The sequence below is a fragment of the Haliotis rubra genome, unplaced genomic scaffold (genome assembly GCF_003918875.1).
Source record: "Haliotis rubra isolate DU_JTF1 unplaced genomic scaffold, ASM391887v1 Scf298, whole genome shotgun sequence".
Lineage (NCBI taxonomy): Eukaryota > Metazoa > Mollusca > Gastropoda > Lepetellida > Haliotidae > Haliotis > Haliotis rubra.
In genome coordinates, this window is record NW_025766966.1 from 860,865 (window position 1) to 885,747 (window position 24,883).

The 24,883-nt window shown below is 40.6% G+C and overlaps 1 protein-coding gene across 3 annotated transcripts in view; it reads right to left on the reverse strand.

The window, feature by feature from the left end:
• The window catches only part of LOC124282308 (AP-3 complex subunit beta-2-like), a 39,254-nt gene extending 14,774 nt beyond the window's left edge, over positions 1–24,480 (reverse strand). For 2 of the 3 annotated variants that reach the window (XM_046718268.1, XM_046718270.1), the window contains exons 1-17: positions 24,402–24,480; positions 23,980–24,055; positions 23,491–23,586; positions 22,991–23,151; positions 22,521–22,587; positions 15,230–15,412; positions 13,808–13,978; positions 12,591–12,688; positions 11,577–11,631; positions 10,313–10,384; positions 9,679–9,741; positions 8,853–8,985; positions 8,622–8,674; positions 7,406–7,429; positions 3,340–3,507; positions 823–1,075; positions 28–243 (exon numbers count right to left, since the gene is read on the reverse strand). In XM_046718268.1, the coding sequence (XP_046574224.1) occupies positions 28–243; positions 823–1,075; positions 3,340–3,507; positions 7,406–7,429; positions 8,622–8,674; positions 8,853–8,985; positions 9,679–9,741; positions 10,313–10,384; positions 11,577–11,631; positions 12,591–12,688; positions 13,808–13,978; positions 15,230–15,412; positions 22,521–22,587; positions 22,991–23,151; positions 23,491–23,586; positions 23,980–24,003 (1,837 nt within the window). In that variant the 5' untranslated portion in view covers positions 24,004–24,055; positions 24,402–24,480. The remainder of the gene's footprint in view (positions 1–27; positions 244–822; positions 1,076–3,339; positions 3,508–7,405; positions 7,430–8,621; positions 8,675–8,852; positions 8,986–9,678; positions 9,742–10,312; positions 10,385–11,576; positions 11,632–12,590; positions 12,689–13,807; positions 13,979–15,229; positions 15,413–22,520; positions 22,588–22,990; positions 23,152–23,490; positions 23,587–23,979; positions 24,056–24,401) is intronic. The other variant, XM_046718269.1, reaches the window with a different exon arrangement.
• Positions 24,481–24,883: the final 403 nt, after the last annotated feature.

Below are 24,883 nucleotides of genomic sequence, written 5' to 3' on the forward strand. Positions count from 1 at the left end.
CTGATCTCATCCAGTATAGCTCAATACCTTCATCACTAGATTCTGTTTCTGAGTAGAATGACTTGAGGTCTGCTGTATTCTTCTTCTTCTTGGTGGATGTTTTCTTCTCCGTCCAGATGGGCAACTCCACATTGCGCACAGACGGCTCCGGAGCCTCCTCCGGCCACTCTGGCAGCTCCTGGTACCCGTGGGCACGCGTGTTCAGCAGGTGAGACAGTGTACCCAGCTGGTACTGGTCCCGATCTAGAGAACAATAACACTGAGTGAGTGAGTGGGTGGGAGAGTGAGTGAGTGAGTGAGTGAGTGAGTGAGTGAGTGAGTGAGTGAGTGAGTGAGTGAGAGAGTGAGTGAGTGAGTGAGTGAGTGCAACTCTCAGAATGTCCAGTGTTACATATCACAGTCAAGAAGGAAGGAAATCAAACCCTGTCTCATCGGTGTGATCAAGGAAATTCACAGATACACATATCCTATAAGATATTGCTGCAAAGAAATTGGTTACCATGACAATCACATTACTAAACTAATCTCTCTGTCACTGAAGTTCCTTAGCTGTTGGTTTTACACTCAAGACATAGGTCATAACTGTTTATAAATAGCAGAATGATTTTGACCAGCTAATGTTAATTATATCATATGAAAAGACACACAGATGAGACTCTGTATAGTTATTTAGGACTGACAGAGTTCCCTTACTGCAGTATCCATAGGGAAACAGACTGATTGAGATTTGACTCTCGTAAGTGCTGGGACCTAAATGACAGAAAACACACATAAATGTTGAATTTTGTGCAACATAACATAATCAGACAAAGTGAGACTCACCTTGAAACTTGGAAGCCAGAACTGGAGCTGGTTTAGTAGCAAGGAAGATCTTTTTAGCATATTTGGCTAGTGCACTTGATTTTTCTCCTGGGAGCACGAGTTGTCGCAGGAAGCGAGATCGGTCCCGGATGTCATAGTTCTGATCATACTTGGCCAGATTGAGCACGTACTGACACAGGAGCTTGGTCTGCTTCTGGTTGGTGATGCACAGCTTGGCTGCGAGGTTCAGGATCTGCAGCTTCACGATATCCTCCTGTAAAGCCATGAACAGATACAAAACATGCCCAAGTCTGTGACATACCGCACTAACAACCCTGTCATAATGTACATGAATCAAAATACCACAAAAATTGAAACACTATTCCTTTCCTAAAACACTTGCCTTCAAGTAAATGTACTTATATTTTCCATCTTGCAACTTTCTGTGTACTTTTCCAGTTGTAATAGAAAAGGTACAGATTTTAGCCATCATGGCTCAGCGCAGTAGGAAATACTTATCAGTCCTCTTCTAACTCACTGAGTAAAAATGTTGCTGCATGATCGAAAATGTAAGTTGAGTTGAGTTGAGTTGGACTTTACGTCACACCGGCATTATTCCTGCCATATAGTGACAAGAACAAGTCTGAGGTGAGGTGAGGTGAAATTGGGTTTAACGTCGTGCTTGAGAATATTTCGCTCATATGACGACGTGCATGCGTGTGTATGTGTATGAGCGACTGCTTGTACTAGCCTAGACTGAAGCAGGTTTTATAGTGCTATCCCACTGAGATACCATGCCGCAGTGAAGCATGAATACCCCACTCAGACACGTTATACTGACTCCGAGCCGACCAGTCCTTGATGTACCCATTAATGCCAAGCGCCAGGCAGGGACCAACAAGTACCATATTTTTACATCGTTTGGTATGATGCGTCCGGGGATCAAACCCGCGACCTTCCGCTCTCCAGGTGGACGCTCTAACCACTACACCACGGAGGCGGTCAGAACAAGTCTGAATTCACAAACACTTTAAGTACAAAGTCCAAATGAGAATTATCTTAGAAACATATATATTCATTATTATTTAACAAACAGAAAATGTCAGCACCAAATTAAAAAGCAAGCAATCCATCATCCACATTACACAGCTACAATTTATGGCACAGGTCAACTTCCCTCAGGTAGCTAACAATGAGATGTCTGCTCATGCGGGAAAACAGATCTTTCAGATTTATCGCATCATAATGAGAATCCCTTGCAGTCAAAAAGTCCACCCAGTCAAGCAGTATATGCTTGATGGTGAACACTTCATCGCAAGAGACACACATGGGAGGTTCATCCCCATCTATTTTCAGCAGATAGTCGAAAATGTAAGTATTCGAACTTGAATCATGCTGCATGACATATGCACTTTGCTGGAGTATATAAAGCACAATGCAGTTTGGAATCGGCATTGGTGGCTATTGGTATATATATGTACATAATCCGATCTTATAACATGACCAGGTTCAAGAGACATCATGGCAAATACACACAAAGTTTCAACTTCATGGCCTTTAATGGAGACGTTGAAAATGCAGTCACACTTATAACAAGAGTCATCAGAAGATGACAAATCCCCCCGGCCCCCATAAATTAGAAAGAACAAATCATATGACAGTTACTTAAAGTCCAACTTGATTTTTTGGGACTAGGTCCAAATTGTTTCCAAGGAAATCATGAAAAATAAAAACGCCAAAAATCTGCAAATAGCAAAAGGCAATACTTCAAGATCTGTTGATATATATGTCAAGTCTTGAAGAAAGATATTGAATGGTTTTCGAGTTGTGATCCGGAACGAAACCCACCCCTCCCTTTTGTTACTAAGTCCGAACCGTTTCCATGGAAACCGGGAAAAATAAAAATGACAAATATCTGCACATAGCAAAAGGCACCACTCTAGGTTCTGTTTGATATATCTATCAAGCTTTGTTGAAAAATATTGAACGGTTTTTGAGTTATGCTCCGGAAACAAAATGATTACGGACGGACGAGGCGTCGACTATATCACCCCGCACTACATGCCGGGGGGATAAAAATAGAAGAAAATGAAAGTTAAACATTATACAGATAAAAGCAAAATATGTGAAATCATTAATTAACAGGACACATTGCTGAGTTTTGGAGGACACTGATATCTAAAAACTGGTGTGACAATTTCTGAAACAGAAGCATAATTCTGTAAGCAACTTTTAGAGACACCATAGCTACGATCATTCCTGTTTTTCAAATTTGTTAAATTTATTGCTTGGTCAAAAGTTAATGACATCATGAAAATGTCATTACCCGGTATATCATTTGTTTCAAATTAACTAAAAAGCATATGTCCTACCTCTTGAATGAAGCTCTTGGCAACTTTTAGAGACACCATAGCTAAGATCATTCCTGTTTTTCAAATTTGTTAAATTTATTGCTTGGTCAAAAGTTAATGACATCATAAAAATGTCATTACCCGGTATATCATTTGTTTGAAATTAACTAAAAAGCATATGTCCTACCTCTTGAATGAAGCTCTTGGCAAACTTCCTAAGTACATCAGGAGCAATCTTAGGCACACGCTCACTGTACTCGCCGATGAGCCACAAGATGCTGGCTCGAGCCATGGGCACCATGATCTTCTCCACCATCTTGGCCATATGACAAATGATGTCCTTGTGCTCCGATGGCTGAAAAATGTGATATTTGTCATACAGAGAATTGTCCGGAATTACATAAAAACAGATTTGCGGAATCATGTCCCATCACACCAGACTCTCATCGTCTTTCTAACAACTGTGAAATGCTTGCTTGAGGAAAATATGTTAGACTACAGAGTACATTTAACATCAGGCTTCCTTCCAGTTAGTGTTGTATGTGGATTGTTAAAACTAAGCTAAGGGAATCATTTCTGGAACTAAGTCAATCGCATACTGATTTGATCCTGTGCTAAATGTCTAGTCCTTGTGTTTGGTCTTAGTTTGGTTCAGTCAAACATCTCAATAGCTTTCACAAAGTTTCCCATCATTATCAGAGTACAAATTTACAACAATCCAAGCAGGCAATGACTTACAAGTTGTTCCACAAACAAAATTAAATCATGATATATGTACATAAAGCTGACAGCAACACAAGTTTGCCTATGTAGGTAATCATAAAAGTTTAGTGAATATCATTTAACCCTGCACTTATCAATACACGGTTGAAAATAAACTTCTGTCAGAACACAGAGTCAGCAAGATCATGACTCATACAATGTAGCTCCATCTAATCTTCAGTGTACTGCCCTTGTGGATAGCATTAAGCTGATGGTAGAACCACAAGACACAACAAACCAAAGGAGGTTTTAGTTGTTGTTATTCTGCCTGGCATTCATCACTGAAGAAATTTAACAAAGACTGGTTGCCTCGGAATCAGTATGTCTCTGATTGTAGTATTTATGTTAAGCTGCAGCTTTGTAGCTCAATCTGAACAAACACCCTCAAAAACGAGCATGCACTTTGCTGTGTAAGTGTAATAATCTTGAATGAGACGTTAAATCCCTTTTCACCTCACCACCACCTTGAACCTGTTCTTTCAACACCTTTTCTTCCCTGAATCCCAATGTTAACCATGACCATCCATTAAACCCATCAGCACATGAGCAAGTGTGTTCAAACATCTCAAATTAAAGAAGGCATCTACAACCTATGGCTCATATTGTCTCTCATTCTAGACACCTTAAGTAATAATGGATGAAATAATGAGACATTGTGTCTATGTAATTCATGTAAATAATTACTTGATATTAATCATACTAATTTCACAAGATGACAAACAACTTTTCCTATTTATTCAACTGCCAATCAGCATGTGCCTAACACCGTATCATTGACCCAAACACTAATATATGACCAACCTGATAGTTGTGTCAAGGTTTACCACTTTCAATACCCCTTAAGAAGGGGGATGGTTTCAACACCACAGGATCATAATCAGGGAAGGTCTAGGATTCACATCCATGAACAATGGATCGCATCATTACAAAGGGATGTAAATTAATGCATAACATTAACTTTTTTAAGGATATGTATGTTAAAAATAATTCTCCGCATGGATTAATACATACCTATAGTCTGTTTGCACTGAAAAGGTACTGATGAATTTCACTTTTCACAAAAAAGTAAAGTCAAATAAAGTGAAACTAAGATTGCGAATCCTCATAGTTTTACCTCGCCAATTGAATATTTAAATCTCAGAATTTTATTCAACTTAAGGTAAAAGTTTCTTAACAAATGATCATAGTTTCAAAACGCTATTATTGGTTTGTATTACAAGGGGGAAAGCACAACACATGTAGTTGGAACAGTGAAACAAATGCATGTGCGGTACGTGATGAGCATGAATTTAGACCAACCAAACTTGTTCTATGTGTTTCATTCAATATGCATACTCCCTTGTAATACAAACCAATAATAGCGATTTGAAAATACCGGTATGATTCTTGTCAAACAAGTTTTATCCTCATTTGAATAAAATTCTGAGAAATGTTCAATTGGCAAGGTAAAATTATGAGGATTCGCAATTTTAACTTCACTTTATTCAACTTACTTTTTTGTTTAAAGTGAAATTCATCGGTACGATTTCACTGCAAACAGACTATAGGTAACTATTATAGAATAACACAAACATCATAGACCTTTAACACTGAACCAGAGATCCTATACCCATATATATTGGTAAATGGTTTCTGACTGATCCTACTTGTGAGGACTGTAACAAAACAAATCTATTAAAGATACAGATCAAACAAAAAATGAAAACAGTTCAGAACATATCAACATGATATACTCAAGCATGAGCATGAGTATGTCACTCTGACCTCTAGTGGTATTTCACTCAGACCTCAAGTGGTATGTCACTCTGACCTCAAGTGGTATTTCAAATATGCAACAGGAAGAGAATGAAATAACAACAGAAAGAGAGTATATTTTGCAAACATGCTGTTGCCATATACAGCATGGCCCAGAGAAGGTCCAAACAAAACAAACTACTTATTCAATCTTCAATCTCGTACACACAAACAAGACAAATTGTTCAACATGCAACCTATAAACACTTTTTAACTAACATGAAAGGTCTAATTCAAAGTATCAGTAGTTCCTACATTTGAATTACTGATAAAAAAATACTGCAATCCAACAATGAAAATATTCCTTCGAACGTTTCAAACACCTTTCCAGACATATGCTGAAGCTGTGCAAGCTACACTACAAAATGTGCTACCAATCCCATAACCCAACAACTTCTCCACCATCTTCACAACCCATCGAGCATATGAAAGTCCAGAATCAATCAAGAGAATAAGAAATGCATTTGCCAGGTTCTAAATATTGAAGTAATTAAGACATGGACATGATACTGATCTCTGAAAGCACTGACAACTGTCCATAACTTGGGCCTTGTTGTTTTAAACACTCAGGTAACAGGTATTTTCCTGTAGTTGTTTTGTTTGTTTGTTGTCACGCCACACTCTGCTGTATTCCAGTTCTTTGATGTAAATCTGTAAACATTTGTGTACAGACCAGACAATCCAGTGCTTGACATGAGCATCGATCTACATTATAGGGGCATGATGCCATGCGTCAACCAACTCAAGCAATTCGGCTTACTTGAAATCGCAGTGGGAGATTTCACAGATAGTCTACAGCAGGGCTGCAACAATTCACCCAGATATCAATTCGATTCGAATATCGATATTGGGCCCTCAATTCTATCATTTTCAATTCGATCCCTCATACAAGTAAAAAAATCAGATTTCATTTAACTCTCAGCTTTTTTAGCGTGAAATCCATCGTCAACTTGGCGATATCTAGAACAACAATTCTCACTGGATAAATAGCCCAGTGTCAACCAATCACGTTTTGCCTTATTTCAATGCTCGAAACTGCTCGAGTTGGAGTCAAAATTCCGTTCCGACAGTGTGGAAATAACTTAAATAGGTATTCAAATATCCAATCAAAATAGTGATAATGGTTATCGAAAATCGAAACTAAGGTGTCAGATTCGATTTTTGATGAATCGAACCGAATCATTGCAGCCCTAGTCCACAGAACAGATTTCAGGCTTATTAATACAACTATGGGAACTCTCTGGACGTTACTGGAAACCAAATTGTGATTTACTCTGGGATACTTCCAGTGCATCACACTGTGGCTCATCCAAAGCAGTCATACTTTTGTTGCTCTTTCCAGGTAAATGATAATAATGGAGGGAAAGAGGGGGTCGGGTACAGGTGGGGATGGAAGTGATAGAGCTGGCATAGTGTAAAGGAGAACTAGCTATTTACTTTTGACAACAGTATTTGTAATTTTGGATTTCTGGGCAGCACATCAGACAATTCATGAGATCAGTCATGTTTTTAATGACAGTTTTCAGGGTAATATGTAACTTCCTCGCCTCAAAGTTTAAAAGGAAGAAACATTTGTTCAATTTGGATGAAGAGAACACTGGCAAATGATGAAAAAAGAGAGACAGGATGACACATGACAGATCCAGCAACAAGATGGAAGATGATGACAAAGGGAAGCCTTAGCCCATGTTAGATACCCTTTTTTTCTCGCTTGAAGTGGGCTAGAAAGGAAATAACATATTTATGACAGCATGTGCAATATGTACTGCTTAGATGGAGACAGTGCAGTAGACTTGTCAATGCATAGTTAACTGATAAAAATAATTAATGTGAAAATTGTATTCTTAAAAGAAAAGACTTTGTAACCATAGTAACAATAGCATGCAAAAAGCAGAGTGACTTGTTCAAGTAGATAATTAGAAGGTTGGTAAACAGGATGTTTGACAATAAAGATAACAGGTACTGTTTGACAATAATAACATGTAACAGTGATCAAATAACCTGATTGCAATAAGAACTGATTAAGTCATGACTAATTGAACGTGGATACTTCAGTCACCATGAGAGTGAGAATAATCCTGAAAACAGTGCAGCAGAGAATGTAAACCAACAGTAGTAATGAAGTAATGCGGTGGAGACACCCATGGCTGTAACTCAACCTAACTGGATCATCAAGCAGATGTCACTTTGAGTTTCCCAGCCATTATTTTATTTGTGATCATAATTAGAAACAGATGCACTATGACATCTGTTTCTGAATATATATATAATGTCTTGTTCTTAACTTATTTTCTTCAACACACACACCCATGCAGTTGACACACTGGACATGCAAGACAGTGTGGGAAAGTGACATAGATTAGAATATAGATGATGTAATAGTCTTAAATTCAGATTATATCTCATCTCAACAATTGCAAGCTTTGTGATAGTGTACTGTGGAAGGTATATGCTTACACAATGCATGTTGTGTGAAGTGGCTGACAATGAGACTGTGTGACAGAGTCCTGTGGGAAGTGACTGTGTGAGAGAGTCCTGTGGGAAGTGACAGACAATCAGATTGTGACGGAGGGTCCTGTGTGAAGTGACTGTGTGAGAGGGTCCTGTGTGAAATGACTGACAATGAGACAGTGACGGAGGGTCCTGTGTGAAGTGACTGTGAGAGAGGGTCCTGTGTGAAGTGGATGACTATGAGACTGTGACGGAGGGTCCTGTGTGAGAGGGTCCTGTGTGAGAGGGTCCTGTGTGAAGTGACTGTGTGAGAGGGTCCTGTGTGAAGTGGATGACTATGAGACTGACGGAGGGTCCTGTGTGAAGTGACTGTATGAGAGAGTCCTGTGGGAAATGACTGACTCAGATTGTGAGACATAAGCCATAACAATAAAGATTGAGAGCAAAAGTCTGATCACTCACTCGCATTTGAAGGAGCTTCTTGATAACCACCACACTTTCGGCCACAACACTTTCTGCAAAATAGGAAAACTTTAGGTTTATTCCTGTCGTGAAGATATATTTGCAAAACAAAAAACAAGTTAAATCAGAGACTACAATCAGTCAGTTTCCTTACTGATTAATATTTACAACAGATAACAAACAATTCTGAAAGACCAAATGTCACAATATAACAAAGCACTGCTGCCTTACCATCTCTGTTGGACATGAGATGCACGAGACCGTTGAGACACGTATCAGTGATCTCGGAAATGTTGCTGGCACATCGTCCAATGGCCTGAATTGTAGCAGCTGCAAACTCCTTGTCAGGGCTTAACACATATGTCTGTGGAGAAATGGCACAAACATTAAGGGAGACAACTACTGCATGTGTTTGATATGTGGGCTGTCCTCACACACAGTTTTCCTTGCAGAATTCAAAGGGACAAAACCCTGACCTTGATTCAGCAAACTTCTGTGGAAGTTGTCATGGAGTAAGGGAAGTGCACCTAATTGTCTGAACATATGAACAAGTTTTGGATGGATACCAAGGTGATTCAAGAAGGATCTGTGTTGGCTCAAAGCAAATGGACAAAATACATAATTTTCATGTTCTTTTTCATATTTAAGTCTACTTTGAAATATGGCATCAGTACATATTCCTGTTTAACCAAGTTGAAAAACAATCTCTAGGTCAATTTCAGGGCCGTAGGGTAGCCTAGTGGTGAAACCAGGGTTAGATTTCCCACATGGGTACATGTATGAAGCCCATTTCTGCTGTTCCCTGCTGTGATATTGCTGCAATATTGCTAAAAGGGGCGTAAAACCATACTCACTCACTCACAGACTACGTCAATCTCAATGGCAATAAGTCAAGCTAAAAGAAAACATACCAATCTGAAGCCCCCTACCTCTAGCAGTTTGACAATGTTTCAGTTTGACAGTGCTAGCAGTGCCAGTATATCACTTCACTGTAACTACTGTCATAGGAATTGGAAATACCAAATATTGCCAAATGTAAACAAACAAAATGACTCACCTGCAATTCTCTCAGAATTGTGGATATGTTTGTCTCAGTTGCCAAACTGGTCAAAATCTCCAACTGGATAGAACAATGAGTAGATCTTAGTCAACAGGATAAATATAACAAGAAGTCATCCAGAAGCAAACATTATTCGATGTATTTTGTTACAATCAACATTATACAATGTGTTTTGTTACAATCAACATTATACAATGTATTTTGTTACAATCAACATTATACAATGTATTTTGTTACAATCAACATTATACAATGTATTTTGTTACAATCAACATTATACAGTGTATTTCGTTACAATCAACATTATACAATGTATTTCATTACAATCAACATTATACAATGTATTTCGTTACAAAACACAATGGATTTATCAACTCTTATAAGGGGAATTGATGATGAGTTATGTCCCCTAGGTTTACCAGGATTCTATGGTCATAGGTTCCAATACCAGATTCACTCTATTGTAATGACTGGTTAGTCAGAACCATACCCAGGATTCTCTAAAGACCATCATTTCAGTATCTCCCACTGCATAAAGCTGACACGATATGCTATCAGATAGGTATTGAACCGAACCAAACTCACTCATTTACTTACTAACTCTACTATAATGTACTTCCTTGTTTCTTACCTTTAAAAGCTTGACATGAAGAGGGTCACTGGATCGCACATAGAAGCTCTTGAGGTAAGGTTCAAACATTCCCTGGTGATGTAAATAGTAAAACATATATCCCTTATACACGTTTAATGTTTGTACACATTTGTAGACGGTGAATGAATTAAACATCAATGATAATCAAAGATCAGTCTTTCAATAACATGTGTCAAAGAGATGGCCATGATGATAAACATTATTGGTAAAGGAAAATAATAACAAAGACATTTTTTGAAAAATGTTATTCAGAATAACGTAAATAATGGAATGAGTGGAACACTACTGTGATTCTAAGACTGTTCATGAAATCAGCAGTATGACACTGTTGATACAAGTGTAAGCTGCGTCAATCACTGATACATGTATTTGCTTTGATCAGGATTAAAGAGTCAATCCCTAAATTGGGTGTACATGTACCTTGGGCAAACTGACACACCAATGTATACTGAACACTGTGATTAAATGATTCACAATGATCAAACTTTGCACTCCCGTACTGGAACACAGCAGCCATTCACTAACTCAGCATAGCAATCCTCACCAAGTATAAAGCAGTTATCAATGTGTGTGCTTGTTATTTACTATCCTCGATAATCTCCAGGATATATGTTTCGATAAATCTCCGCTATACCCAGGATGCATCTACAGCTCGGCCAGATAATATTATTACCTCCCTTTGCTGGCTCCGCATTCTCCCAGTAGCCAATCAGCTAAGCCACCGTTACAACAGAGCTTGCCAGTGTCAACAAAGGTTTGTTCGCAGATTTTTGGGGAAATCATACAGACAAATTGACAAGTGTGAAACTTCCAAATAATATATGCAAGAACTCCTTCTACCTCTTTCAGAGTACCTCTGCATCAATTGTGTTGCCAAGTTTAATCGGTTAGATAATTTAAGAAGCGAGAGTGAGTTGTGAGTGGTACGCTCAACTTCCCGGTGTAGACACCTGATAGGATAAAAAGCCAGCTAAGGGAGGTAATATAATCATTGGGCCGAGCCGTAGATGCATCCAGCGTATAGTGGAGATTTATCGGAACATATACCCTGGAGAATATCGAGGATGGTTATTTACCTGAGTCATCTATAGACATTCACAGTCTTAACACTCTCTAATGAAACTGTCAAACAAATGGGCACAGTGACATAATCCACTGTTTTTTTTATCATACTATGTTCTGACATTTGCTACAGAAATTAGTGCAGCACACTGGAGATCAATCCCATATCCATTAAACTGACCTTTCTCTTGATTGTCATTGTTGCAATGTTGCTAAGTACAACATACTGGATCTCTCTGAAACAAATCAATAATGTTAATTGACATTCCGCAGTCATGCATATTCACACATGGAAACAATGAGACAATATACACATAATACACAGAATGAATATTCATATAATATATAGAATGAATATTCATATAATATATAGAATGAATGTTCAAGGTTGTATAGGAGTAGCTATTCTATATTAATCAACTGTTATTGTATAAAAGCCCTGATATGGTAAAATGCTGCCTGGCTGACTTGTTCCCATGCTCTGTTTCATGTACATGTCTGTCACATGGTCACACACAATGGCCAACAGAGATACATTGTTTATTACAAGACTACTAAATCAAAATGGTTGACAACGTCAATGCTTGCAGGGTAAAATTTACATGTAAACATTTATTTGATTTATTTCAGAAAGACTTTGCATGTTAATGACCCAAATTATTTCTGGAAAGAAACCACATAACTTCTTTGAGAGGCATATAGAAGTCAGAGTACTAAGTAAGGATACGATATAGGGATGAACAACTTATTGATTTACAAGGAGCAAAATTGCAAGGAGCATGTGCTTGCTCAAAGTGAAAAGTTACAGACATTTCAAAAAAGCAAAAGCACCAACTGATTACTAGATGGATATATCTGTGCATTTGATCAAGACATATTGAACAGTCTGATTTTTGCCCCAGAAATGTCATGGACTGAAGGACAGATGGACAGATTCCTGACCTCCTGCCTCATGGCTAGGGGTAATAATTCTGTGACCAAGTAAGATATATTTACTTTTCACTATAATGGTTATCAGAATAAGCAAAATGAAAAACATATTTTTCCTTATCCTGACTCATGCTCTTTTGCTTGTCTTCTTCTTCTTGCGAACATAGTGGAACACTTGTATCTCCCTAGACACATTGTATTCTCATGACCCATCAGTCCCCATTATGAAGTCACATAAAGTCATGAATACATTTGGTTTACTTACTTGTGACTTCTGAGAAGCCTGATTAGAGCTTTGGCGACAACACCTACTTCAGCTTTTGGAGCACAGTGGTGATACAGCTGGGCAACTGACATTACAACCTGAGGAGGAGATAACACATACTATACACAGTGGTGATACAGCTGGGTAACTGACATTACAACCTGAGGAGGAGATAACACATACTGTACACAGTACTGGGTACACAGTGGTGATACAGCTGGGTACAGCTGGGTAACTGACATTACAACCTGAGGAGGAGATAACACATACTGTACACAGTGGTGATACAGCTGGGTAACTGACATTACAACCTGAGGAGGAGATAACACATACTATACACAGTGGTGATACAGCTGGGCAACTGACATTACAACCTGAGGAGGAGATAACACATACTATACACAGTGGTGATACAGCTGGGCAACTGACATTACAACCTGAGGAGGAGATAACACATACTGTACACAGTGGTGATACAGCTGGGTAACTGACATTACAACCTGAGGAGGAGATAACACATACTATACACAGTGGTGATACAGCTGGGTAACTGACATTACAACCTGAGGAGGAGATAACACATACTATACACAGTGGTGATACAGCTGGGCAACTGACATTACAACCTGAGGAGGAGATAACACATACTATACACAGTGGTGATACAGCTGGGTAACTGACATTACAACCTGAGGAGGAGATAACACATACTATACACAGTGGTGATACAGCTGGGCAAATGACATTACAACCTGAGGAGGAGATAACACATACTGTACACACATTGGTGATACAGCTGGGTAACTGACATTACAACCTGAGGAGGAGATAACACATACTGTACACAGTGGTGATACAGCTGGGCAACTGACATTACAACCTGAGTAGGAGATAACACATACTGTACACAGTGGTGATACAGCTGGGCAACTGACATTACAACCTGAGGAGGAGATAACACATACTGTACACAGTGGTGATACAGCTGGGTAACTGACATTACAACCTGAGGAGGAGATAACACATACTATACACAGTGGTGATACAGCTGGGCAACTGACATTACAACCTGAGTAGGAGATATAATCTGAAATTATCCACAGTCATATACATATCTCTGTCATAATTAGGTACAACACAATATCATAATTATACAATCTTCATTCTCCCAACTGACAAAAGAATGATTAGTTGAAAATAAGTGATGACACACTTACTGCTGCATTTCGGCTATTAAGCAATGGTTTAGCTTGACGCAAGAGAAGCCTATGATCAGAGTCCATCACATATGGCTTCTTCTTGGGTTCAGACTCCTTAGTCTCATCCTCCTCCTCGGATGATTTGTCAGAGTCTTCATAAAAAGGCTTGTCTATATCATCAATACTGTCCTGAAAAGTGACCAACACAGGTGCTGTTACTGCTTCAGATATTGTACCACTCAAGTCAAATGGCTTATTCCAGAGTAAGGTGATGGGGTAGCCTAGTGGTTAAAGTGTTCGCTCACGATGCCAAAGACCGGGTTCGATTCCACACATGGGCACAATGTGTGAAGCCCATTTCTAGTGTCCCCCACTGTGATGTTGCTGGAATATTGCTAAAAGGCGGTGTAATACTAAACTCACTCACTCACTATTCCAGAGTCAGAATAAAAGCATAAAACCTTTATAGTTATATAAAATGGGATATTCATTATCTTGAAGAATGAGGTTCTGTTATAGTAGCATAAATTTACATGATAAACCTGTGGATATGTATAAACTCATTGTTTTACGTGACAAACAAATGTGCATCCAGTTCGCCCAAATGTAGAGAATGGACGCAGAAAATCACAAATACTGCATCCAGAGAGGCACAAAACTACTGAAAGCGTACCTACAGTGCATCAAGAGTAGTTATCAATGTTGGTTATTTCACCCACCAGTGATGACCACTGCCCACATGGCCACTGATTCCTTCCAGGCTCTGAAGTATCTATCTGAACGTACACTACACTATACCAGTACTTTACAGGACCCTCATATTACCAGCAAGGACCGGTAAAATGTATTGATGTAAGATTTTGTAAGAAGAAGAGACAACGTAAGACCTTGTAGCAATACAGCAATGCTCTTCATGTCACTTAGGTCATACCCGTGAAGGTCCAGGTTAGAATATTGATCTTCAGTAACCCATGCTTGTCGCAAGAGGCGACTAACATGATCGGGTGATCAGGCTCGCTGACTCAGTTGACACATGTCATCGGTTCCCAATTGAGCAGATGGATGCTATTGCTGTTGATCACTGGATTGTCTGGTCCAGACTCGATTATTTACAGATCGCTGCCATATAGCTGGAATATTGCTGATTGTGGCGTAAAACTAAACATACTCACTCACACTCACTTAGGTCAACTGGTAAAAATTATTTAAGAGGGTCATTAGGACTAAGCATCTTAAAAAATATTTGAAATTAATTCACAATGACTGAATGTTCCAAAAAGCAACTCAATCTGGCTGAGGGTCTAAGAGGTGAGTTACAGAAAACCCCTACTAATGTCATCATGGTTATGTCACACTTACAAACTTCATGAGGACTGGGGTATCACTGTTAATGATCCAGTTCTCAATATTTACTACAATCAGACATTCAGTAAGACTTACGGTCTGGTTTGGGTTGAGGAACTGTGTTCGACAATATCTGGTCAGCATATTGATGATGACCACCTGTCCCCATTCCTCAACGTCCACAAGGAGGTTACACATCTTGCGGTAGTTCTTGTGGATGAGGTCAATACGTTCAGGGCACACCTCTTCAAATGCTTGAATGGCACTCCCTGCCACCAACTGTACAGACAAAATACATTTGTAAACAACATCAAAGCTGACAAAAACATAATTTCTCAAAAATAATTGAAAATTTTAACCATAAATTGTATATTTATATACTTATCCTATCTCACGTATTGTACTCTCTCTCTTTAATTCGATGAATGAGTGGAAACCAAAAAGCTTGTGAACTTATCTCGGCCTCCGGTCCAAGCACCCGCCCTCCATATTGTCCTCCTTCCTGGACATCTCGCTGTCTATCGAGAGAGGCATGCGTCACGCTCCACTGCCTAGTCACATGACCATACCTTAGTGATCATTCTCGCTCTTGGAGTAAATGTATATCAAGGTAGTGGGGAGGCTGGGTGGGCGTGAGATCGCGTGAGATAGGATAAGTATATAAATCTACAATTTATGGTTAAAATTTTCAAATTTTTAAACTTATCCTATCTCACGTATTGTACCTATCCCACGGTAGGACGGCGGGCCGCAGATTACCCTATGTCACAGTGCAGACGGCTAAGTCTCATACTGTTTAACTACCGAGATATGTTGTATGCACAAGGGAGGCCTGTTACTGTGTAACTCCTATGCTTGTGATGGGTTAATCCACGGAACCCCTTAACGTACTGGGAGATGGGAGCTCGCAATAAAGTGGTTTTCCGCCGCAACCTTTAACTTGTAAAGGGACGTAGTTCAGCAAGTAAACCTCGCTTTGCCACGGATTTACAGAAAGCCCCAGTAAACTAAGATCTAAGATCTTGGTCTGGCCAGCTCCTGCTTCAAGAACGTACACACAGACACCATCGATTAGAGGGTGAAAGGTGATACGCCTTGGAACCTCACTATTTGAACATTCAATTCCAAACAACATCGAATGACCCTCCCTCCTTTACACAGTGTAGGAAAGATGTAGAAAATCTAGCCTGTCCACAGGACTGGCAGGTCAAATTTTTTACCAGTCCTGCCAAAATCTAGCCTGTCCTCCAAATATAAATAAAACACCTTCTGCAGTAAATATTCAAAAAGGTTATAATCATTATATAAATGTCAATGGTTTGCTAAAATTGACCCGACATGAGGACGGACTAGATATTTTTTTAACCCGTCCTCCACAAAATTCACCCGTCTCGGACGTTGGGACGGGCTATCTTTCCTACACTGCTTTACATAAGCTTTATCACGGATGTGTCCGGCAACTTGTGAGTAGAACGCATCGAAAACCACTGGTATTCGGAATACACACTTCACTGATGTAATTGCTCGGCAAGTAGAGGTCAGTAAGCATGCGTGTTGATGTTTCTCTGCATTAAACCGATAGACTCCACATTGTATGTCGAGTAGTCTCCCCTAGACTACGTTTCATGCCTTAGTGCCAGACTAAGTGAGATACATCTAGTCCCATAAAGTAGAACAAAAGATTGAAATAAGGTTTAATAATTTATTCTGTATGTACAAGGAATCAGCGAACTGCATGTGGATCCAGTCCCTTGAGTTATCTGCGCTGGCGGGCTGACGACAACTGCTGAGCCAGAACCAATGGCTCAATTTGGTGTAAACCTTCCACATCGGTGACCGATACGTCTCGCAGGTAGTGTGACGAAAAAACTGTGTCAGACTTCCAAAAGCATCCTTCCATAATGGTCGTAAGGTAGCAGTTACTATGTAACGCCATAGTGGAGGCTAACGCCCTATTCTCGTGGTGATTCGATGCAGCCGGCGGTGGTAATTCAGTGAACCTGTAAGCCTGCAGAATGGTTGATTAAGTGGTACGGGATACTTCGGCCCTTGATGCAGTAGATAGAGGGATGAACAGCTATTTCCTTAATCTGCGCTGGTTCTGTGATGCAGCTAAGTAGATTCTAAACGCTCTAACTGGGCAAAGCGCTAAATCTTCAGCGTCATTATGATCCAATATGGTGGACAGTGGTGGGATGGTAAACATACGATCCGGCTGTCCGGGCAACTGGTTTTTAGCAACGAAATCCCATAGAAGCCCAAGAAAAACCTGCCCTGCTCCTTCTGCTCAAACTTCACCAGAGAAACATCCAGTGCATGGAGCTCTGATATATGAGCGACGGTTGCCAAGGCAACCAGGAAGAAGGTGTTGAATGATATGCGTTCAAAGTCTTTATCTTGCAAAGGCTCATACTCGTCTGAGACCAAATGACGTAAAACAACAGACAGATCCCACGCTGGAGGTCGGGAACTTCCGAGATTGGTCAGCGAGTCTATAAGAACGCAAAAGGTACTGAAGTTCTGGAGTCGACGAAACCTTTATCCCAGTAGAGGTTGCCAAGTCTGTGTTAATAGCAGCCAGATAAGTGGCCAGCGCCGTACCCTTCAACTTCTTAGTAGAACGAAGATGTTGTAAAAACTCCGCAACGACCTGAGCAGAGGCAGAAGTAGGTGAAGAAACGCCTTTATTCATACAAAATGCTTCAAATCTTTTCCATTTATCATCATACAACGGGCGAGTAGAACTGCGATGAGCCATCGTAATAGCTAGTCTCTGCGAATATCCCTTAGCTAAGAGAGATTTCTGAAGATGGACCATACGTGAAGATTTAGCTTTTTCAGTGATGCGTGGCGCGCTGCTCCGTGTGAGGATGAAGTAATGGGTCATTTCGATTGGGTAGACAGGATGGCTTTGGTTCGGCGAGACGAAGTAGCTCGACGAACCAACCTCTCGCTGGCCAATAGAGCGTGACCAAAATCAGTGTTATCTGTTTGGTTGTCAGTACCTTCTGTAACACTCTGGGTAGAAGAGCTGTTGGAGGGAAGGCATAGGCGTTTAGACCTTCCCACGTGACTGCTAGTGTATCCTGATCCCAAGCGAGTTCGTCCGGGAATGGGAGACACGAACTTGGGAAATTGATGGTTGAATCTCGTTGCGAATAAGTCCATCTGTCTGGAATATTGATAGGAGCAACTTCCATTCTGTGGGGGATGGTTGACTTGACTGTCATAGAGCGTCTGCAATGACATTCTTGATCCCGGGAATGTGTCTTGCCCTTACAACGATGTTGTGGGAGTCTATTAGTTCGTAGAACCGTAGCGACCAATCGAGGAGATGTGATGAGCCTGTTGATCCCATATGGTTGATGTAGAAGACCACTGTTGCATTGTCCGACTGAATCAGGAGATTGGTGGACTGTAGATGGTTCGACCAATGTTCTATTGCTTGAATTGCTGCTTTGAATTCTAGCTCGTTGATGTGCAGGGTCTGTTCTGTGATTGACCACTGCCCTGCCACCTGATGATTGCTCAGATGTGCTCCCCAACCTAGTAGGGAGGCGTCTACGAATGCGATGCGTTGGAACGAACAGCTGCAAAGAGACTCCTCCGCAAACATTCTGTACTTTGAGCCACCACTGCAGGTAAGGGTGGAGTGATGGTGGAAGTTGAATCAATACATTGGTATCTTGAGCTTGTAGGTACGGCTGTAGAAAACGTTGAATCGGTCGGAGTTGTAGTTGACCCCTGTAAGTGAGTGCTTGAGCCGACGTGAAAAGGCCCAGCGGCTCTTGGCGAAGAGATCTCCCTTGAGATAAGGCTAGGGGAACCCATTGTTGTACCTTCAACCATCTGTCCTTGGGTAAAAACAATTTGCCCTGCTTTGTGTCGAATATTGCTCCTATAAACTGTAGTCTCTGGGTCGGTGTTAGTTCCGACATCTTTTCGTTTACTAACCATCCCAACTGACGAAGTAGTTGAGTGGTGAACTGAAGATGTTGAAGCAGGGTCGATTGGTTTTGCTGCGCCTGAATACAGTCGTAGATATAAGATTCGAAGGTGATCCCTCGACAGTGGAGGAATCGAGTGATGGGCTTGGTTATCCGAGTGAAAAGCATGGGGCCGTAGAAATTCCAAACGGCAGGACTTTCCATTGGTAATGTATGCCTTTGAAAACGAACCGTAGATATCTGCGATGATCGGGATAAATCGGCACATGTAGGTAGGCATCTTGGAGATCTAAACTCCCTTCTTCAGGATAGTCCGGAGCAAATTGATTGAAACAAGCCTGAAGTGGGGCGGAGGTTGCAGGTAGTGAGTGTTGAACATTTTCAAATTGAAAATGAGTCGCAGTTTGTCTGAATCTTTTTTGGGGATCAAAAATATCAGAGAATAAAAGCCTGGAGTCATGTGTGCTGGACCGAGCGACTGGATTGCTAATTCTCTAGCAACCTCGTGGTGCGCAGAACATTTAGCTGGCTGATTGGATGGGTTCGGTGCAATGGGCTGGTCGTGAGAGGCGGCGTACCGATTAGTGGTAGTCTGTATCCTGTCGCTAGGGTATTCATGACAAACGGATCGCTCAATATTTTCCAGTTGGGTGCGAATAGTCCCAGTCTTCCGCCTACATGGGTATATACAAACGGCAGGTCCCAGTCGTGCGATGATGTCCTTGAGTCCCTCTTGACCCGAGCAGTCCTGGAGACGGTCCTAGGGGGACGACGGGATGAGGTTCCCCGGAATGACTTACATCCTCTTTGGCGACAAAAAGCCTCTCTCAAGTCCGGGTTAGATGGAGTGAAGTAAGGTGTCTTACGCTGAAGAAGGGCTTCCTGCAACTGGGTTTTCTGAAGTTGCATAAGATCCACCGAAACCAGGAACTCGTTTTCTCTGTCCACTTTGAACGATACCTCGTGGATCTGTCCATTAAAAACAGATTCGGCGGACCATGGTTGTTTAAAAAGTTCAACCTTGTATCTATCCTCCCATGAAGAATGATTCAACACACCTCTACGTCTCATGGCTAGCACATAGCCTAGAAAATGAGATATCTGGTCGAAAACAGTAGACAACTGTTCAATAATCCGGTTTGTCACACCTCTGATGTAAGCATCCTGGTTAGATACTGCATGTAGTAATGTCTCATTCACTGCATCAACAGATGATAAAATACAGTTCAAGGCTGGAAGGGTTCGTCGAATGGACGTTTCCAGGTGCGCTAGTTCTCTATCTTCAACCAAGAACGGAGAAAAATCTTCTTTGGGCACAGTGTATTAATATCTTGATCCATTGTAGGAGCCATGGCAAGACGCGTCAGTCCATGTACATGCACCGCACTGGTTGAGAATCTTGGTGCAGAGAACCAATCTTGAACACGCTTAAGATTCTTGAAGGCCAAATCTAATGATCCTGTTATGCGAGTGATACAGTCTCTTGGTGGTAAAGTAATGGATGACAAATCTTGTCCCTTCATGCAATACGATGAAATACTATCTTCTGCTGAAGTGCTTCTTGATAATTTCAATTTCTCCACAATCCATGCTAAAACCTGGCCTGGTTCGGCGATAATAAAACTCCCATCAGATCCAGATATTTCGTCCGAATGATTCGGTGACAAAGTCTCGTGTCGATGTGATGGAATAACGGTCAATACAGCAGCTGTATGTACTGGTATCTGGATAGACATCGTAGGTACAGGAGGTACCGTAGTCGCTGGCTGCTGCATAGTCGACAAGGTAGTAGTGAATGCTCGCAACATCATCTCAAAATTAGGTTGTTGATTGGAGATCACATTCCCCGTAGTTTCCAATGACACAGGCAAAGTATGTTGCTGAAGTGGTATCTCACTATGACTACCCAAATCCATAATCCTAGGCTGAGGTACGATATTCGCTGAATCACTGACAGGATTCGAACCCTCAATCCGAGGTGCTCTAGAAACTGTACTGGAAGATCGTCGGCGGTTCATCACATGAGCGTTTGCATGACGTGAGTCCGAATGATGTGAATCCGACGAATGGTGATGGCTCAAATCTCAACGAATAGGAGACATTCGACGATCCTCCATAGATGACAAAGCCCTCGAATGCACCCTCGAAGATAAGGAATGGTGAGAAATCCTGCCTGATGGTAGCAATCGATCTCTCGATGAATGATGGCTAGTTGATTATCGATGTCCGACCGAAGTAACTGGAGGTTTTGGTGGCACTACCGAAACCACTGAAGTGATCGACGGTAGAGGTGGTGATATATTCAACGCATCACTCGGCACTGTCGGGATGATATTGGATAGATCAACTGATTGAAGCGTCGTAGGATCACTGATAGGTAGGTTCGTCGCATCCGATGTTGTAGGTAATCGTGACAACGTTGAACGTAGGTCCGACGCGCCCGAAGTTCCTGTCTAGTTCGTCTTATCTATGACCACGACTCTCGAAGATACAGATGATCGATGCGACGAATCTACATCTTCATTCCCCAATAAAACTAAAGGCAAAGATTCTCTGGTAAATAGGAGTCTGAAGAAGCGTCCAGAAAATCATCCTTAGGTTCGGACAATGGTGTGTGGGATCTCCTTTTTGCTACTTTCTTAGGACGATCTACTTTTGACTTTTTTGAAGAAGATGGGTCATGCTCTCCTGATGATTTCCGATAGTCTCTGTCCGCATGCTGACGGGACCCAACTTTCTTATATTCAGTGAAAGCTTCCTCAGTCAAAGGTTTACAATAGGAACAACGATTATCCCAGGAGCCAAAACCCGCACAATCCACACATGATGTATGGGGATCAGCAACAGAAAAGATAGTTTTACATTTATCACGAAGTTTCCTCTTTCTAGAGGAAGATGTTTCTTTCTTTCCCATATTCTTGTTGGAAAAATTCTAGTTCACAAATTAACGTCTGCACTGATCGGCGACAAGAGGGAGAATAATCACTAAGCCTCTCGCGAGAGACAGCGAGATGTCCAGGAAGGAGGACAATATGGAGGACGGGTGCTTGGACCAGAGGCCGAGATAACTTCACAAGTCTTTTCGTTTCCACTCATTCGTCGAATTAAAGAGAGAGAGTACAATACGTGAGATAGGATAAGTTTAAAAATAATTCCTTTCAAAAACATCTACTGAAATTACTTCTATTATACATCATATATGTATATGCCACAGTAGGTAATGCAGAATACTTCAGGGTTGAGTCCTATCTACACCAAGATCATTGGGTTGGTTCAAATTCGAAATTCACCAGGTGTTCACTAACAGGGTCACTATAGGCATTCCTCTCCCATGGAACAACATTACTGAAGTTTCATTCAATCTCCACAGAACTGACTCACTATGTTACTTATATGGCAGACAACGTAGGGGCCAACAGTCAACTACACAAGGAACTCACAGTTGTTTTATCCCCAAGCAGCTTCTCTATCACTTCTATCAGCTGTTCTTTGGTCTCAGGGTCAAGGCTGAAACCAACACGGTAAAATGTCTTTAATTACTAATTCCCTCACATGAAATGGAAACATAGAATCAGTCTATTAATGTAGCCACTAGTCTATAGCTTAAGGAGAGTCCAATTGGTCATCTAACAATAGTCAATGTAGTAACACTTAATTTTACTGAAAATGATACAAAGAACCAAGTTCTGCCTACCTGTAGAGCTTGGGTATAGCATTAGGTGCTGATTACTAATAGAGCTTGGGTATAGTAAGAAGTGCTGATTACCTGTACAGCTTGGGTTGAGTGAGTGAGTGAGTGTGGTTTTACATCGCTTTTAGCAATATTGCAGCAATATCACGGTGGGGGACAGGTATAGCATGAGGTGCTGCCTACATGTACAGCTTGGGTATAAAAAGATGTTCTGACTACCTGTACAACTTGGGTATAGCATGAGCTGCAGTTTTCCTGACATAAGGGGACATGTCCATCACTGCCTCTTTGATGGCCAACATCATAATGGGTGTGATCACAGGCACTCGAATACTTGACAGAACACGCAGGGCACTTGCACGAATCAGCTGATTCGGATCCTGGCAGAAACATGAAGTAACAATTTGATTCATGAATATTTTACAAAGTAGGCAGGAAAACCATCCTTTGGGGTGGAGGTTAACTGTAGTATGAGTACATATAATATCCAGATATCATCTTGCTCATCATCAAACTTGATCTGTACAATATCATACTAGTCAAAGTATTGGTCTGGTGGACATCAACCTAGGAACTCATTCAGGTAAACTGTGAAAAAAACAACTGGTCTTGCTGGATTTCATCTATAGCTCCTTGAAGTGAAAAATACTTCATCACAACAGGCTACAAAAAAATACTTCATCACAATTGGGCATCACACAAGCATACATCAATCTTACCTTCAAAGCTCTCTGAAAAGTGCTGATAGAGAGCAAAGCCAGGTCTTGCTGTTCTTCTGCATATCGTGTCAGGTACACATACACAAGCTTTTTTATCTGTCAACACAATAAAGTATTCCAACAATTCAATCTAAATCTCAGTGGCCTGTAAATAATGAAGGCCAGAAAAACACAATGATTAATACTCCCAGTATGAGTCTCACAACCTCAGGTTACGACAATATGCAATCAACCAAGTCACTGATCTGCTTTAGATTCTCCTGGTGATCAATTCTAACAATCGTCCCTGATGCTGCTCAGAAATGTAAAAGTCTCCTTGAAAGCATGTTTATGTCCCTTGACCAGCTTCAAATGCAAATTACAATCTAAAATAATCATCATTTACTATAAGCACCCATGATTCACTCATGATTTTATCTTGCATGCTCTAAGTCATTAAGTTTTCTCAATCCCTGAGACATAAAAGAAAATATTTGTACCCATTCTTACCTCAAGGTTTTTTTGAAACAACATTCTTCACAACTGCAGGAAACAAATCAGAAGCGTCTTTTCCTTTTGCTACCATCTGAAAAGTAGCGAGAATGAATACAATAAATATAAACAACTACTGTACCTGCACAGTGCCACAGATGCAATTCACGGGAACACCTGGGCAGTTCAAAATGTCAAAGTAGGATCCATGAATGATACAGCTCCAGACACCACTGATGAATGGCAAGTAAGTCACAGAGTGTTAAGATACAATTCTGATCATAAAGCTTCTATCTTCCACACAAGAACAGGACCCATACATTTTGAAAAATACTTTGGACCATTTAATGGCGACATGTATTTACTACACCTTCAAAATCAACCAGCTCACACTCAATGATTAGGATTCCTGACATATTCTGATTGCTTTTATACAATACCCCAATGATTCTTTTCATGGCCTCCAACTTAAGGTTGTCCTTGTTGCCATCAAGCATCGATTTCAGGTCTTCATGTCTGAAAACACATACAATACAATTATTAGGGAAAAGAAAGTTTAAAGAAACGCTGCAGAGATATGAACATCATACAAAGCATACATTAGTCAACTGTATCTGTGTAACCCTTCTCATCGTCATTGTCCTATTCTAATTTGTTCAGATGAATATTTAAAAAGCCTCTGTTCAAGGAGTAACAAATTTTCATTTATTGCCTGCCTACTTTGTATGCAGAATTTGGTATTAATAATAAGTTCAAATCTAACAGTAGAAATTTAAGTCATGTAATGCTGAATTATTTGTCCACAATGGTTCGAATTACCTTCCTTCAAACATGCACATTTTCACTGAATTGAAACAGTAAATTTCCTGTTGTGAGGCTGGAGCTCACTGACACTATTGAATCTCCTGAATTTTCTCACAGT